Consider the following 18,526-nt stretch of genomic DNA (forward strand, 5'->3'; position numbering starts at 1 on the left):
TTGAGTGGGGGAAGACAGGGCAATTGGGGTTACAGTGACTTGTGCAAGGTCACACAGCTAGTAAGTGTGAAGTGTCTAAGGTCAGATTTGAACTCAGGTCCTTCTGACTCCAGGGCCGGTGCTCTGTTCACTGAACCACCTAGCTGCCCCAAAAGTATTTTTAACATAGCTATTTGGCTAAGTGTATGGTAGCCAATGTTGTAGCTAAGAAATTGAAGTATCAGGACTCTTTGCATTAGATTAATAATTGCTCTATGATAACAGCATTTATTTTGGATAAATAACAGAGGCAAGATAATATTGAACACTCAATTTAATATGGATTCTTCAAAGTGGTATGAATGGTGTTCAAGTAGCTATCTCAAAGCACGCCATAAAATTACCTATCTTAACATTTGTATGCCAATGGATGTGATTTCTTTCTGTGTGAAATATATGCAAAACCCACATCACAGTACATCTGTACTCCTAAACTCTACCAGTTAAAGTTTTTTGGGATGAATTTTAAGTATACTCTTATGTACTCAAGCCACATGCCTTTCCATAAAGATACTGGAAATATGACATAACTGTAGTATTCACAGATGGAGATATATATTTATGGTAGCTCTATCTGCATAAATCAAGTGCATATGAATAAAATATTGCTTAACTATACAACAAAACAATTTCGACTTCAGAAGTAAAGCATTAATGATTCCTGTACTATGGGTGGTAGAGGTGGGGGAAAGAAGCACCTATTAACAATTTCTTTAATAAATGCCTTTCATGATTTTTGCAAGCTCAGAAACAATTTAGTCCTTAAAATTTACTTTCTGTTGGAGAGCTATGAAAGCATCAGAGTAACTAGAATTTGCTTGGCTTTCATTGTGCCACTATAATTCTTCAGGAATTCATATTATGATAGGAAACTCACTGAGGGCCAAAGAGGCATCCATTTAAAAAAGAAGGAAGAGAGATATCACTAACCAATTAATTTAAAAGTCAAAACACTTGACACCAGGTCCTTAGATGCAACCAACCTGTATCCCCTCCTATTGCATTGAGCAGAGTTGTTTCTTTCTTATTAATAGCTGAAAAGGAATGCATATTTAGAAATTCTGAGCATAACATTAGTTTTTCCTTTAAGTTTTCTTTAGGACAGTAGATTCCATAGGTAAATTCTAAACACAGTGGACTATAACCTAAACACTGAGTCATCGAACTCAAAGGAAATCAATACTCTTAATAAGCAAGTAAAAAATAATATAGATAAAAGTTAGAAACCTCTTTTTTTTTCTGCTATCTAATGTAGGAAAAAAAATAAGTTTTCACCCACCTGGGATCTTTCTGAATGCTATCAATGGAAGGTGACCTAGCCAAAGTCCCTTCGGGTGGTATGGCAGGCCCAGATTTGCTGTATGGTGACTCGACAGAAGGACAATACTGCAGCTGTCGGTAGGGGTCTGCGTAATTGGAGGCTGGGCCTGCAGCGTAACTGGCCCTCTGGAAGGTCGATGCTGCATTCTGTGTGCCGTGCTGACTGCCTGTGCGCTGTAAGGGTACGGAGTCGACACCAGGGGAAGATGGGGCTACGACAGGAAAGTAGGGACAAAGTAAAAAATTGAGGACCTGTTCACAGAAATGGTTAACCAGGTCTAGGCAGAGGAAAAAAATACACACATAAAAACAGGGGTTTGAAAAAAAAATAAAAAAAAGAAACTGTCATAATTGAAATCAAGAAGTCCAATATTATCCAGTGCAATTTTAATTAATGAGCCACCAAGGAAATAAACAGAGTAACTGAGAGGGGGTAATCCTTCATCAATAGGTATTAAATATCCAACAGCTGGCGACTTAAGCAAAATTAATACATTTACAAAGCTAAAATACATTATCTATTGGTTTACTATCTTATTAAGAACCACAAACAATAACCATAAAGCAAGATTATAAAGAAACAAGTTATGAGGGAAGGGGAAGGGATACCCTCCCCTCCTATCTCCTTTTGAACAAGTTCTAGTGGTAAATTCACTTGCCTGTAAAAAAAATGTTAAGACATCACCTATTAAAAATTCTAATTTTCACACTTCAAAATAGTTACAAATAGTTCAAGGAGTATGAGTTTGATTTTTTTCAGAATTAATGGGATGATATATATTTTCCAACATGGCCAATGTGGGAATTTTGTTTTGCTGGCCTATGCATTTTTGAACACAAGGTTTGCATTTTTCATTTTAAAAAACTGTTCAGTTGGTGGGGAAATAAGAGGTACTTAGAGTAAATGCATGGAAAAATTAATAAAAAAGAAATACCACACCATTAAAAGACAAATAATATGATTTTACATATGTCACACCCTACAGGGAATATAATTGGCACCACTACAACACGATTTCTCTAAGATTTCAATTTCTTTTCCTCAACACAATTTGTTCCAGAATTCCCTATTAATACAGTTTGTAGGGATGGTGAAGGGAGGGCAATCATTCAAACAGGGTCTTATGTAAATAAAATGATGAATTGACTACTATTTGTTCTATTCTTTTTAATGTTTTAGCATTTCCCTTTTTAGTTTTATTTCCCCAATGAACTCTAGTGCTTCTTGTATATTTACATTAATGGAAGGTATTCTATGAAAGAATACTACCTAAAATAAAGTTCCAATAAGCAAAGTCCATTTGAATATTTTAAAAATTAAGTTGGAATGGCATATCACATACCATTATTTTTACTCCATTTACAGGAAGAAAGTAATCACCTTCATCTAAACCATGTCTGATAAATTCATGGACTGCCAAAGAATATCGCAGTTCTTAGTATTATTAAGATAGACAACGCATTTACTTTCTGGCTTACTAGATAACAATGTACCAAATTAAAGTCAGTGTCAAGACAAGATCAATTATAGTGAGGCAGTTACATTACAATGTTGTTAAACCCCCATTATAAATCATGCCAGACTTCCATGAAATGCTAAGTAGTGTCACCTGCTAAAGATGATTGGCCAAAGCTTATCGTATTCTTCTTTGATTATTGGGAACACACATCAAATTAAAACACAAATGAAACTGTGTCACAATGACAAAACCAAGGCACAAGAATTTAGGGATATTCAGTCAAGATGATATTAAGATGAAAAGGAGAAAAACAAAACAGGTTCCAATCCTGGGAGTGGATCTGCCAGTAAAAAGAAGCACTTCCTGCCATCTTTCATATCAGCTTAGGGATTTTCAAAAAAGGAAAAAAAATGAATATTTCAGTGACAAAGTCAATGCTATAAAGCATGTTTGACAAGAAAAACTGTCTCAGTCCTTGGGGGTCCCATTTAATTAAGTAAATGACTTATTTTATGTTTTCTATTTTAAAGTAATTTGTTTGGACCAATAAAAAGATTGGTAGTATGGTTTGTTATTTCTCTCTATACGACTTTAGGAATTTATATTACCTCTATGATACTATTTTCTGACATATCATGTAATTAGTGTATATTGATACATTGTAATAATAATGGGTATTACAATATTTAGGAGAGTACAAATAATAAAAAAAAGTTTACAATAACAGCAGAGTTTAAAGTTAAATTTATTAAGATCAAGAGAAAAGACAGCTCATTTAAAAACAATACATAGGGGGCAACTAGATGTCACAACGAATAGAGCATGGGCCCTGGAGTCAGGAAGACCTGAGTTCAAGTCTGACCTCAGACATTTAACACTTACTAGCTGTGTGACCTTAGGCAAGTCACTTAACCTGAATTGCCCTGCCAACCCCCACTCCATAAAAACCAACAATGCATAAAGCAAGACAATGGTTCAATTTTTAAGGAAATCAGGATGTTAGACAGCAAATCAAAGGCAAAATGGTGATGTAGTATTGTTTGTCAGACATGCTTTATTTTTAGGAAAACTTTTATATCAACATTCACAGAATTCATTATTATGATTAGAAAAATATTTTTCCTTTACAAAGATAAATCTAAATAATAACCTAGAACATTTTATGATTTGCAAAATATTTTCCTCACAACAACCCTGTGAGGTAGATAGTGTAATTATGATTATTCCCATTTTACAGATGAGAAAAATGAAGGCTTGAAAAGTTGTATGACTTGCCCATGAGAACTCTGATTGTTAACTATTTAATCAGAATTTGATCTCAGGTCTCCATACTCCAAGTACAGTGCTATATCTGCTAGAAGTCATACTGCTTTTATTATGAAAGTTTCTTTAAATAGGAACTTCCATTAGTATATCAACGGATTATTTGATTTAGATATACCTTCCCTTAATTAATGGATTGTAGAATAGATTACAAACTGTATGTATGCTGATACGTTTCATTCTCACTTGTTCCCTCCACAAAATGGGCACAGTGCCTTGCAAATAGGTTTCTCTCAAGAGCACGCTCAGATACGTGACATAAATGTTGAATATATGAACATATCTATTGTATAAGTTGAGGTTTACTTCCATTACTAGGATCATATAAAGTTAATAATTGTTTATTAATGACTGTGCTATTTGGTTGGTTTCTTTTATTTATTTTCTCTTCCAGACCTATGTAATTTCATAGGTAGATAAATTCCTGGTCTGGATACTTCCTCCACCAATTCAGATCAGCAACTTGTCTGTAACTGAAAGTCTTAAAGAGAGGCTCTGATGGGTCAAATGACTTGCCCATCATTACATATCTTGTATGTGCCTTAAATAGGATTCCATGGACTTCATGCTGCCTGTCATTTGGTTGGCTGGCATGGCTGAAATGAGTTGATTTGTGTAACTCTAGAAATGTAAAGTTTTCAAAATAAAAAGTAAGTAAAGCCTGGTCTTAGAAAATGAAGGTCTGTATATTTGTGTCCAGGCCAAGGAATACCCCAGGAGTTAGAATGTACATAATTTGCTTGGTCTTTGGAGATATTATTAAATTCCGGTCCTTCTAGTAGTGTTAAATTGCATTTATGATATTGGCAAGGACCACTCTGTATTTCTTAATGCTGCTGCTATAATTGTTAGCTAGCCATCTGCTAGTAAATCAAAACAACTTATAAACTGTCATATGTGTTCTCAGACTGTCTCTGATTTATTCCATATATAGCTTGTCTACAGTCATCTCCCCCATTAGACTGTGAGCAATTTGAGAACAGAGACTTTTGTTTTGTTTTGTTTTTTTCCTTCCTTTACATAAGCAAGACTTAGCACAGCCCTTTAATAAGCACAGTACTTAATACATGATATTTGACTTGTTTTCTTAGCATGGAGAAAATTCTTGGTTTAAAAGCGGGGGGAGAAAAGACAATTTCTCTTGATTAGATACTTGCAAATAAGGAAGAACTGACAACAGAGAATCGTAAGGCAAAAGTATAAACAAAACAAACAAAAATAGGCAAATTACATGTATTTCAACATTATGGAATTAAATGAAAATATTTTGGAAGGCATAAGCAAAAGAATGTTGGGATATAGGATAAAGAATATTAGGTGACCCCTTTTCTGTACAAAAAGAAGGGGAAAGGTAGGAAAAACCTCATTGACTGAACAAAGTATGTAAGAAACTGAAATACGAGTAGATTCTCTCTTTCACACTCACACACACACACTCAGAAACTAGAATAAATCATCAGGGAGAGTTACAAAACAATTCTGATGGCTTTTAAGGGGTTACATCAGAAAAGTTAAGGAAAGGGAATTGAGATCCAATTGCCTAAGGAAGAATTGGAAAGGAAATGATGGAATAACACTATTCAGGAATATACTTCATAAAAAAAAGGTAAATGTTTCTGGTTTGCTAAATGGCGAGGGGAAAGTCATAAGTGACACAATTGGAGAGGCATTTTTGTTTTTCTTTTAGAAAGTCAAGGGAAAAATATTGGTATGAGCAAGAAGTACAGAAATTGAATTAAGATAAAATTATCTCAATATGCTAAATATAACCTGATTTCAAGGCCCTGATGATTAATGTCATTTAAGGTCATTTTAGCATACATTTTTTAGAACTTTTGGAGGATTGTTGAGATGTCTAAACCTGGGAAAGATTTACTAGTTGGAGTCAGGGGGATGCTAATTCTGCCAACTCATATATTGGAATATATTTGTATACACAAACATAAATACACATATATAAAACACATATATATTATGAGATTAGATTGACAGGAGTCATTCCTTTATTTTTGGAATATTCCTTTAGAATTACAATTTGGAATATTCCAAAAATAAAGGAATGGCTCCTGTCAAACAATCCAATCTCATCATATTTCAGGACTGGTCAATCAAGAGAACAGACTATATCCTTTTGCCAAGAATTTTGATTCTGCAACCTACTATTTATTTAGAAATCTATTTAGAAAATATGTCATGGACTCTACAATTAGGAGGTAGTTACACAGTTTCCTCTCAAGTCATATCAAGGAATCAAGGTAGTGTTGGGGAACAGGAAGAGTGGTTTGTTGAAGGAATTATTTCAGGGCCAAGATTTTAACATTTGATAGCTAACATGGTATAATGTATCATCCCTAGAGTCAGAAAGGTTTTAGTTTAAGTCCTGCCTCTGACACATACTAGCTGTGCAGCCATGGGGAAGCTATTCAATGCCGAAGTACCCCAGGAAGCTCTAAAAGACAAAAGCTTGAAGACACTTGATATTTCCATCAGTGAAAGGAGTTCCCCATACTGATGATATCACATTTCCTGATCTAAGGTGATAATAACACATATAAATGTCATCAATGTCAGAAAAGAGCATTTGTTGATGATACCACCAAATAAGGTCAGCAGTTAAAAAGAAAGATGGAGGGCAGGAGGGACAAGTTGACTCCTTTTTCAAAATTCAAAGTGACTTTGTTACCCTTATAATTCAAAAATAATGAATTACACAAATACAGTCTAATGCACACACAAAGCTAAAAAGACACAAAATAATATAAAACTATTATGTGTAAATAAGGAACACAACACCGAGATCACAAGACATCTCAAATTGAGTAAGATGTGTAGAACTGTGTTTTTTTTAAAGACATCATTAAAAGAAATGAGACCTTTTAGAACCAAACAATACCTTTCCTATTGTTACCTGGTTTGAATTATCCATATTCTAACAATATGCTATTTTTTTTAACAAGGACTCTTTTGCTTAGTTTTCACTTTTTAGTACATTTGGTCCTATTGGAATTCTGTGAATTCTTAGCCGAATTTATCTTAAACCTTTGAAAATTATTTCCTACCTATTCATTTGCAGACAGCAAAAATTTTAGATGGATAGCCCTTGTTCACCTCTACAAATATTCCTTTTTCTCCCCTTCTTTCTCTGTAAATATACTTTTCCTTCTCTATTTGATAAACCCTTGGGTAACCCTCCTCTTGCCTGGGAATAAAAACAGCAGGCCCTTCACTAAGAAAACAGCTGATGCCTTTATTCATCAGTCTGTTACAAAAAAAATATTCTCTTTATCTTTTTTAGAACCATAAATCAAGGGGAAATTAGGGAAAGTTAGAGTTATACTTTTAATTATGGTGCATACCTACATTAGGGATGGAGAGTATACTTTTAAAAATAAGTGGAATATCCTGCTCCACCAATGGTAGGTGATTGGCTGAACATCAGATTATTTTTGAGCAATAGGAGAATGCACACAAATATAGCTATTAGGACACTTAAAAGTAATGGTAAGGAAAAATATATTTTAACAATTCAGAAATTTAGGAATCACAGTACTTAACTCCAAGAAGAATGCTAAGGAAATAAATAGAATGCAGGGACAGAAAGATTTTTTTAAAGATTAAATATCTTTTTATTTTATGTACTATATATGTCTATAAATGATGATGTAATATACATCACAACAGAGAGGGCCAGAAACTGTGATTTCACTAATATAGAGAATTCCCAGATGAAGAAATTTCCTTTACCAATAAAGGGCAGAATCTTCTATGAAACTTAGAGTCTGAGAGAATTGCCTAGAACAATGATAAGTTAAATGCCTTACAAACAAGTGGGCATTAGAGATGGCACTCTAGGTCTAGGTCTTAGCTCCAAGCACAGCAGTTTTTTCTACTCTGCTAGGCTTCAGAGGTCCCTTCCAGCTCCAAATCTATATAATTAATGACATAAATAGATGTATGTCTGTGTGTACACAGACATAGACACACAAACACACACATATTAAATTCAGCATAGCATACTGCATAGAGTGCTGTCCTTGAAGCCAAGAAGACCTGTGTTCAAATACTGCTTCTGATACATACTGACTATGAGATGCTAGGTAACTCTCAAGGAGTATAAAATACAAAGAATATACTAACCTGAACTATTAGGAAGTTTCATGCACCAACTAAATCATAGATGGAATACCTACTTCTAGTCTACATATATGCACATACAAATGTATGTTTATATTTCATTTAATTACTGGTTTTTAAAAATCTTTCTAGTCATTTATTTACTTATGTGCATATGTATGTATTTATATTATTTTCTCTGGAGCCTGGAAAAATAAGCATATCTTATGTTTCAAAAGTACAGAAAGCGTTGCAAATTTTGACTATCACTTTTGACAATCCAATAGAATGACAATGAGCAGTTTTTTAAAAATGTGAATGATAACTTTATACAAATATGAAAACTTGGTTATAAAAATATGAATCTAATTTTGTCCACATATTGATTTAAAACAAGTCTCATAATTTTCTTTGCTATCTACATGTTGAAAAACCAACTCCCCTGGGGAAAAAAAATTATGTTCCTTAGCTCGTCATTCTCTTTTTTGTCCCCAAAACTAGTTAATGACTTTTTTTTTTAAAGCAATTGGGGTTAAGTAACTTGCTCAAGGTTACATGGCTAGTTTTTTATGGGTGTGGTACTAAGTATCAGAGCCCAGATTCGATCCCAGGTCATCCCGACTCTGGGGCCGGTGCTCTTACTCACTGTGCCACCTGCCTCCCCCTAAGAAATTGGGGTTAAGTAACTTGCTCATGGTTACACAGCCAGGTGTTTCTGGGTGGGTGCTAAGTGTCTGAGCTCAGATTCAATCCCAGGTTATCCTGACTCTTACTTGCTGTGCTACCTGGCCGCCTCTAGTTAATGACTTTTAAAAAGAACAAAAACCTTTCTAGAAAAAACAGATTTTAGCTGATTATTTAGTAAACATTGAATCTTTTCATTCAAGTCTGTTCATAATTTTCTTGCCTTTTTTTTTGCTTTTTTGAAGGCATTTGGAGTTAAGTGACTTGCCCAAGATCACATGGCTAGCAAGTGTTAAGTGTCTGTGGCTGCATTTGAACTTAGGTCCTCCTGACTCCAGGGCCAGTGCTTTATTCACTGCACCACCTAGCCACCTCCTATTCATAATTTTCTAAATTTAGAGCCATTATAAGAGACATGAAAAAGGGAACTTCCAACTTTTAAGATATTGTACAAATTGCAGGCTTCCTCCCTGTCCAATCACTCCCATTACATTAACAATATCTGGAATGTTATGGCAACGATAAAGCATAATATGGCCCTTGGAATAAGGAGAGAACCATTACATTTATTTCACCATTTAATTATCTTCATTACTACAATTGTTATTTAAATAAGCCTTCTTAAGAGTGAAACTTGAAGTGACAAAGATCTTCAAAAACTGATCACAATACATTTTTGATATATTAGGACTGTTTTTCAAAAGAGCATAAATATATGTGGAAAAATGCAAAAAAGTAAGAACTGTCAATTTGAAGGACATTTCATAAGGATTCAAAAAATTCAGCCTCTTGATATGATATCTGTCTACATGATATAATGATTATCAACTAAAGGGAAAACTCTGACCATGTATTTTTATATGGAATTTCAGTTCTGATAAATAGCTAGTGATTCCATTAGATATATAGTCATATATTGGTTAATATCTATGGAAATATAATCCCACCATCATGAATATTTTTCCATTATGAAAACATTAATGGAAGTTATTAAAAAAACAATTACTTGTGCATATTAACTGCTTAATATGGAAACATCAAAGCCATAACCAAAGAATGGAAAGCAACATATGGATTACGCTATTAGACATCTATAATTTAGTGAGGTATTACAATACAGTGGGAAAGAATACTGCACTGACATTCATGACAGCTGGGTTTTAATTTCCACTTTATCTTGAAATAGCTCCTGGGCAAGTCACCTAACTTTTCTGAGATTCTGTTTCAACTGTTTCTCCTACTGTATTTTGATATTTCTCAGACTCCATTTTAATGTTTCCTTTGGCTCAGCGAGAAAAAAAAAAGTAGTATAGTTCTCTTTTTAAAAGCAGGAAAACTTGGGGTGGGTAGGTGGCACAGTGAATAGAGCACCAGCCCTGGAGTCAGGAGGACTTGAGTTCAAACGCAGACTCAGACACTTAACACTTACTAGCTGTGTGACCTTGGGCAAGTCACTGAACCCCAAATTGCCCTCAAAAAAAAAGTAGGAAAACTGAATGAGTTGGGGCATATGTCATCACAGAATGGTAATTTCTATGAAGATAGTTTATCTTCCCCACACCAAGGCTTTAGCCCGAGGGCAGGCCTGACCACCCGCCTGCCAGAGGGACTCCAGATCAGCAGCAGCTGTGGCCATTTCCAGATTTATCAATACATAGATGCGAAGGACAAGGTGAGAGGCCAATGTAGTCTGGACTTTGGGACCAGTAAGTGGGAGTGCATGGCTTTTACCCCCGGGGCGAGAAACTGCTGAGACGCCAGCACAGTCTGCCAGTGCCACGTGGCGGCTTCAGCTCCTGGCCTGCAGAGTGTAGGAAGACCAAGCACCAGTCTGAGGGGTCATTGCTCTTGCTTTAACCTGCTTGGATCTGGATTGCAGTCTAGGGTGGAGGTCCTGGGGTGTGTGTCCAGCTTGCCATAGCCTGTGGAGACCTCAGAGAGGGCACCCATCTAATACCTCTGGCAGCTGAGAAAACCCCAAAGTTTGGGACGAAAACTCCCCTGTCTGGTGGCAGAGTCCTACTGTGGCAAAAAGCCCAAAAGTCAAATAATTGAGTGGCAAAATGAGCAGGCAAAGGAAACAAAGCAGACAGAAGATTCCAACATTACACTCCTATTTTGGGGACAAGAAGGAGCAAGGCATGGAACAGGAGGAAAACAGTGAAGTCAGTACTCCTGCACCAAAAACTTCAAAGGAAAATACAAGCTGGTTACAGGCCATAGAGGACCGTAAGAAGCAGATAAGAGAAGTGGAGGGAAAATTGGGAAGAGAAATGAGAACAATGCAAGAAAATTATGAAATGAGAGTCAACAGCCTGACTAAAGAAAATAATACCTTAAAAAACAGACTGACCCAAATGACAAAGGAGGCTCAAAAAGGCAATGAGGAGAAGAATGCCTTAAAAAGTCAAATTTGCCAGATGGAAAAAGAATCTTAAAAGCTCACTGAGGAGAATCATTGCTTCAGAATTAGATTGGAGCAAATGGAAGCTAATGACTTTATGAAAAATCAAGATGCTGTCAAACAGATCCAAACAAATGAAAGAATAGAAGGCAATGTGAAATATCTCATGGGAAAAACCACTGACCTGGAAAATAGATCCAGGAGAGATAATTTAAAAATTATTGGACTACCTGAAAGCCATGACCAAAGTAAGAAGCTAGAAAGCATCCTCCAGGAAGTTCTCAAAGAAAACTGCCCTGATGTTTTAGAACGAGAGGGTAAAATAGAGGTTGAAAGAATCCACCGATCACCTCCTGAAAAAGATCCCCCCAAAAAACTCCTAGGAATATTATAGCCAGGTTCCAGAATTCCCAGATTAAGGAGAGAATATTACAAGCAGCCAGGAAGAAACAATTTGAATATTGTGGAAACACAATCAGGATAACCCAGGATCTGGCAGCTTCTACACTGAGGGATCGAAGGGCTTGGAATGTGATATTCCGGAGGTCAAGGGAGCTGGGATTAAGACCAAGAATCACCTACCCAGCAAAACTGAGTATCATGTTTCAGGGGAAAATATGGTCATTCAGTGGAATACAGGATTTTCAGGCATTCTTGCTGAAAAAACCAGAGTTGAATAGAAAATTTGACATTCAGATACAAGAAGCAAGAGAAGCATGAGAAGGTAAACAGGGAAAAGAAATCATAAGGAACTTATCAAAGTTGAACTATTAACATTCCTACATGGAAAAACAATAATTGTAACTTATGAAACTTTTCTCAGTAGTGGAAGGGATTAGAAATATATATATATATATATATATATATATATATATATATGTCTTTATATGAGGGTATGTGGGCATATGAATACATATGTGAATGTGTGTATATACGTTTACAAGTATACATAGATAGAGGGCACGTGACCAATTTAACAGGAAAGGATGATACTTAAAAGGTGAAATTGAGAGGTGAGAGGAGTATAATGAGAGGAGATGGGGAGAGAGATTGGGGCAAACTATCTCATACGGAAGAGGCAGGGGAAAATGGTTGCAATGGAGGGGAAGAATAGGAGGGCAGAAGGGAATGGGTCAACCTTATTCCTATTGAATCTGGCTTGAAGAGGGAGGGTAATACACACTAAATAGGGGATCTCACCCTCCAGGAGAATGGGGGGGAAGGGGATGAGAGGGGGGATGATGGAAGGGAGAGCAGGCTGGGGCGGAGGGAAGTTGGAAGCACCCACTTTTGAAAAGGGACAGGATCAAAGTAGAGTCAGTCTTTTCCAATATATCTACTATGTTATTGTTTTGCATTAGCCTCACATGTACAACCTATACTGAACTGCTTGTCTCCCCAGTGGGGGTGGGTGGCAGGGGGGGAAGGGAATGAATCTGGGATTGAAAGTTTTAAAATCAAATATTCAAATATATATATATATATGTGTGTGTGTATATATATACTATTATTAATACCATCTTACATGTAATTAAGAAATGGGATGTACAGGCACTGAGGCATAGAGATCCACTGGAAAAGTCGAAACAGGTATGGGAGAAAATATGGGAGAGAGCAGATTGGAGGAGGGGATATCCTGTGGGACTGCTGTTTTGGGGGGATGGGTGGGGGAAAAACGGGGAGAAAATTTGTAACTCAAAATCTGGCAGAAACAAATGATGTAAATCAGAAGTTAATAAAGCATTAAAAAATAAATAAAAAACATAGAGATGGTCATGAAATTCATGGGAGCTGATGAGATCACCAAGTGAAGTGATAGAGAGGGAGAAGAAGACCTAGGACAGAATTCTAAGGGATCCCTAAGATTAAAGGGAATCATTCGAAAAAGAGGGGGAGAAGGGTATAGAGAGAAGAGGCAGTACCTATTGTAGAGTTTTTTGAGAAGTTTAGGGACAAAGGGCAGAAGAGATATAGGACAATGGTAGGGATAGAAGAACCCTTTTTCCAGGATAAGGGAAATATGGGCCTGCATGAAGTAAGTAGGAAATGAGCAAGTAGACAGAGAAAGACTAAAAATAAATGAAAGAGTTGGAATGACAGAGGGGTCAATATGTTGGAGAAGACTGGATGAAAAGGGATATAAAAAAAAAAAGAAGATAGTTTATCTGATGATCCAGGCCAGTGTGTGGGCAAGAGGATAGGATAAAAACTAGTGTAATTCCCAAATTAGAATGAAACTCAAAAAACCCAAACTAATGAAATCTTTCACAGTCATACTAGAAAGATATAAAGGTAAGTGGGGGAGATAAAGGTTCTAAAATGGAAATGTAAGTATGTATTTTTAGCTATTATAGGAAATAAAATAAAAAAAGCATTCTTAAAAGTCAGATTTTTTTCTAACCAGTACCAGCAAAAAATAATTTTTCAGATTTTTTTTTTGCCCATGATTTGGCACGTCCAAATATTGGACAGACTTTCAAATTTAATTGTTTTAAAAATTAATGTGAGTGAATGCATTATCGAATAGAAAGATCACTGGCCTTGGAGTTAGATCAGTTTCAAATCCTATCTTTGCTATTTACCCATATGGCCCTGAACCAGCACTGAATCTTCCTAGACCTGTTTCTTCTGGAAAATGAGAAATTAGAGTTTGGATATATCCAAGGTCCTATCTAACTTTAAAACATAGAAAACTGAGGAATACTTGTACTATAACATATCTTCTTCACAGTGATCTTTTGAGGTAGGTAATACATTTATTATTATTTTTATTTTATATATGAGAAAACTTAATAAAAAAAATTAAGTGACTTGCCTAAGGTCAGATGAACTGATAGGAAGAAGAGAGAGAAAGGTAAAGATGATAGAAATGTTGATTTCCAACTGTTTTCACAACCCTTGTTTCATTGTTATCTTAAGAAAACCCTTGTGATGTTGGCAACACAGATATAAATGCAGATTACAAAAACAAAACAAAATTCTGAAATTCAGAGAGGCTGAGTGCTTTTTCCAAGATACCAAGGCCAAAAAAAAGACAGCATTCAGGCCTGCTAACTCTTGGGCTAGTGCTCTTTCCTTTGTGCCATGCATGGGGCCTCTCTCTCTCTCTTTTTTTTTTAAAGCAATCGCGGTTAAACTTGCTCAGAGTTACACAGCCAGTTATTTCTGGGTGTGGTGCTGGGTATCTGAGCCCAGATTTGATCCCCAGGTCATCCCAACACTGGGGCTGGTGCTCTTACTCGCTGAGCCACCTGGCCTCCCCTAAGCAATTGGGGTTAAGTAACTTGATCAAGGTTACACGGCCAGGTGTTTCTGAGTGGGTGCTAAGTGTCTGAGCCCAGATTTGATCCCCAGGTTATCCTGACACTGGAGCTGTGCTCTTACTCGCTGTGCTACCTGGCCACCCCACATGGGGCCTCTCTTAACCTTGTGAGTTTGTTCAATAAGAATCAGAAGCTAGCAAAAGTTGTAACCACAGTGTATGCATCAGGCAGATTCAAGTAGCTCAAAGTGACATTTCCAGCAAAATATTACTCAAAAGTAAACAAAAATGTCCCACTGTTTGTATTTTCTCTGTATAATTTTTGTAGTATTTATGACACGTCAGGCAGATATAATAAGTTCTACCTACCACATTATTAATTTTTGTCATTTGGCAAAATGTGCAGGTTATGATTTGTTAATGTTATCATAGCTATATTCTTGTGCATTTTTCATTAGTTATTTCTAGAAGTGTCCTAATTTCTTCCTTTAATGCTGAATTAATCCATATCTACCCAAGAGCTAAGTGCTGATGCATACTTCCATTAAGAAAATATAGAGATCTGTTTATGGATGGACTGGCCCAGTAACTTGATTAGTATGAGGAAAATCCCAGGTGAGGAAATCCCCTCTAACAAAGCAGGTCAGCACATAATTTGCAACTTTTAGTTTTAAAAAGGTGCTTAGAGGTTAAGTGATTTGAGATTAAGTGACTTGCCCAGGGTCACATAACCTATAAATGATAGAGGCAGAATTTGAACCCAGTGTTTCCTAGCTCTCAGGCCAGGTCTTCATTTAAGAGAAAACATTGCCTAAATTATTAAATATTTTTACTGCTGTATCTAAGGGGCATTCAGTGATGCACTCAATTATTTCTCTAATCCCCATACAAAACTAGCATTTATTGTTAATTGTATTTTCCTTTATCATACATCCACAATGACTTAAAGTATACAGACTGTGATAAGAATAGCCATAGAAATGATCTTTTATTTTTGGAGTTTTGATCATATTGTAAATTGTTTATATTCATTAATGTTCCTCCTAACTTTTCCTTGGACTAGAGATATCTTTTTATTGGCAACTTTGGAGTGATGCATATTATATTGCATTGATATTATGTCAGAGGGTTCCAGCGTAAGGTGGATTCCAATTACAAAGCCTTCAACAGTTCTATTTTACAATACTAATTGAATGTGATCAATCCCATAACACACTTATTTATTATGTACACTGAGAAGTTCCCCACTCCCCACACAGATATTAACTGAGTGTTTTCACCAGGTTTCCTTTAACCTTGATATATTAATTTCACTTAACCTCAGAAAGGTATTTATCCATCTGCAATGAAACTTCTATAAATCCTTTGTTGTGTGACTCCATCCATTACAGCATACTTTTGGCTAACCAGGTAAAACGCACTGCATTTCTCTATATCAAAATCTCTGCATCAAATCTCTGTCAAAATCATTTTTATGCATCACCAAAAATCTTTGAATATTGGTAGAATGTGGAGTTGTATCTTAGAGATGAGTAGATAGCTTATCATCACATTTTAGGTTAAATCTATGTCCAGTGTTAATTAGTATTCTGCTGAACACAGCCAAGAAAACTGATAAGGACTAAAGGGAAGCTCTGAAATGGTTTCTCTGTAATGAATATTGCTTTGGATTTATATAGAATTATGTATATAGCATATAATATCATATATTATATAATTTCTACAGAAATTATATCTATAAAACAACAAAAATGTATTTAATTAATATCCAAAATTTGTAGTTAAGATAAATGAACTGACTTTTAAAACTTACATTTTTTAAGTGAATCATACTTCAATTTTTTAAAAAATTGTGAAATTAATTACTGAATGTGTTTGGTGAGTTACATCATTTATTCCATGCTATGGACCAGATAAGTCTCAAATTGTAAGCTGCTTTGTGAATGGCAGAAATATATCTTAACTTATCTTTTATTTCTCAATTATTTGAAATTAATCTTTTAATTAGTCAACATAAATTCAAGAAAATACTTGTTATTCTAATTCTCCCCAGTTGTAACTTAAATACCATTTCATATCGAGTTTGGTAGCATTATATTCTCAAATACTCTGAAATAAATACTATTCTAATTAGGAGTTCTGAATATTGTTGATATTCTTGGGTTTGTCTTTTGTTTTTGAAGAGGATCATGACATCAAGAATCTGAAGTTTCCATGGAAGTTATAATTAAAATCATTCAATATAATATTTCAAAATCTACATGTTCATAAATACCAAAAGGGTCACATGTAGGCATGTATTTTTTATATTTTATATTTCAGAAAGAAGAGATTTAGGATATTACTGTCTATAAGGGAATACTCCTAAATCATAAAAGTTAATAGGCAAATTAAAAAAGAATTTGTGAAGCTGAACCAATAGAACTTAGAATTTTAATGATGTCCAAATACAACTAACTCATATTTGCATATATGTGGAACTGGTATTGATATGATTACCATCAATATAACTTTGAAAATTTCAATTTATAATGTATCTTTCTGTACTAAACAGTATGTACTTCAGAAAAAGTCAATATTATATAGACATCTTTTTGCCTTAGTATATTCAGATTTGTGTACACAATAACAAAAGAATTCTTACTAATTTAATTTGTTCTAATTTATGCAAATGTTAGAAAGTCTACATTTGCTTTCAAAATAGTTCTTGAAAAAAGTTTGAAATCAATCAGTAAATTACGAGGAAAATGCAGAATTTTTATGAGATGATTAGTCAATGTTGCAACTTAGTTTATGGAATTTGTTCATACTAAGTAGATTTGTCCCATTTCATACTAATACAAACAATCCAAGTATCTTGGTCAGCAGTTATTAATACCATCAGAAGCAATAATAACTTAGGACTTATTAATTTGTAGTCATTTCATTAATGAAAGATAAATTGATTAAGGTTATTGAGCTCTAGAAGTATCCTTTGTATAAGCACTTTAGAGTCTAGTTTGGTTGAGAAGTATGCCTTTCCTTTTCTGTTCCCTCCCCCCCACATATCCATTAACTTGACATATAATATGATGCATTATCACTTATGAAAGTAATTCCTATTAAACACAGATGTTGTAACAGCATGGCATTTAATTGTAGGAAACAAAAAACATAATAATGTGAGTCAATCACTAAAGAATAATCTCTCGTACTTATAACACATGAATTCAACTTTGGACTATCCAATACCTGAATGGAAAAATCACCAAAATTAATGCTTCGTTTAAAAAATATATTTATTTGAGCTAATAATTCATAGGCTCAAAGAATTTAGGGCTGGTACAAAGACCTTATAGAGAATCTAATTCAGACTTTTCGAACCAGCAAGTTTAAGTGAGTCAAAAATCACTATGTCATAAGAATCATATATGGCAGAACCAGAATAAATGCCTAGATCTTCTAAATCCAAATCCATTTACTTAAGGAATCTGGACTTCATTTTCTTAATGAAAGAATTTTCAATGAATGAAGGTGAGTTCTTATGTTTATTCATTATCATCACAAAAACTACTATTATTTTTTTTTCAAATGAAAGTCACACAAAAACTAATTTGATTATGGACATCAGATATATTTTGAAAAGAAATCCATTCTATTTCTTTAAAACTAATGTTGTAGAATAAAGTCTTGTTCATAATTTAGAATTTTTGAATTACTTCACATGGCCAGATCACCTAGAATTGTGGGACCAACTTCTGAAAGCAGAGATTTTGCATACCCCCATTGGTGGGAGTAGCTTCTTTCAGTTGGCTACATAGCCAAAATAGGACATATCTTCTCTCTCTCTCTCTGTCTCTCTCTGTCTCTCTCTCTCTCTGTCTCTCTCTCTCTGTCTCTCTCTCTCTGTCTCTCTCTCTCTCTCTCTCTGTCTCTCTCTCT

At 35.0% G+C, this 18,526-nt stretch overlaps 1 protein-coding gene across 6 annotated transcripts in view; it reads right to left on the reverse strand.

The window, feature by feature from the left end:
* CTNND2 (catenin delta 2) overlaps positions 1 to 18,526 on the reverse strand; it is a 1,206,354-nt gene that overhangs the window by 457,822 nt on the left and 730,006 nt on the right. For all 6 annotated transcript variants that reach the window (XM_069077188.1, XM_069077207.1, XM_069077216.1 and 3 more), the window contains one exon: positions 1,319 to 1,571. In XM_069077188.1, the coding sequence (XP_068933289.1) occupies positions 1,319 to 1,571 (253 nt within the window). The remainder of the gene's footprint in view (positions 1 to 1,318; positions 1,572 to 18,526) is intronic.

The sequence above is a fragment of the Petaurus breviceps genome, unplaced genomic scaffold (genome assembly GCF_028583685.1).
Source record: "Petaurus breviceps papuanus isolate PSGF00001 unplaced genomic scaffold, PetGlider_PUasm1.0 151, whole genome shotgun sequence".
Taxonomy (NCBI): domain Eukaryota; kingdom Metazoa; phylum Chordata; class Mammalia; order Diprotodontia; family Petauridae; genus Petaurus; species Petaurus breviceps.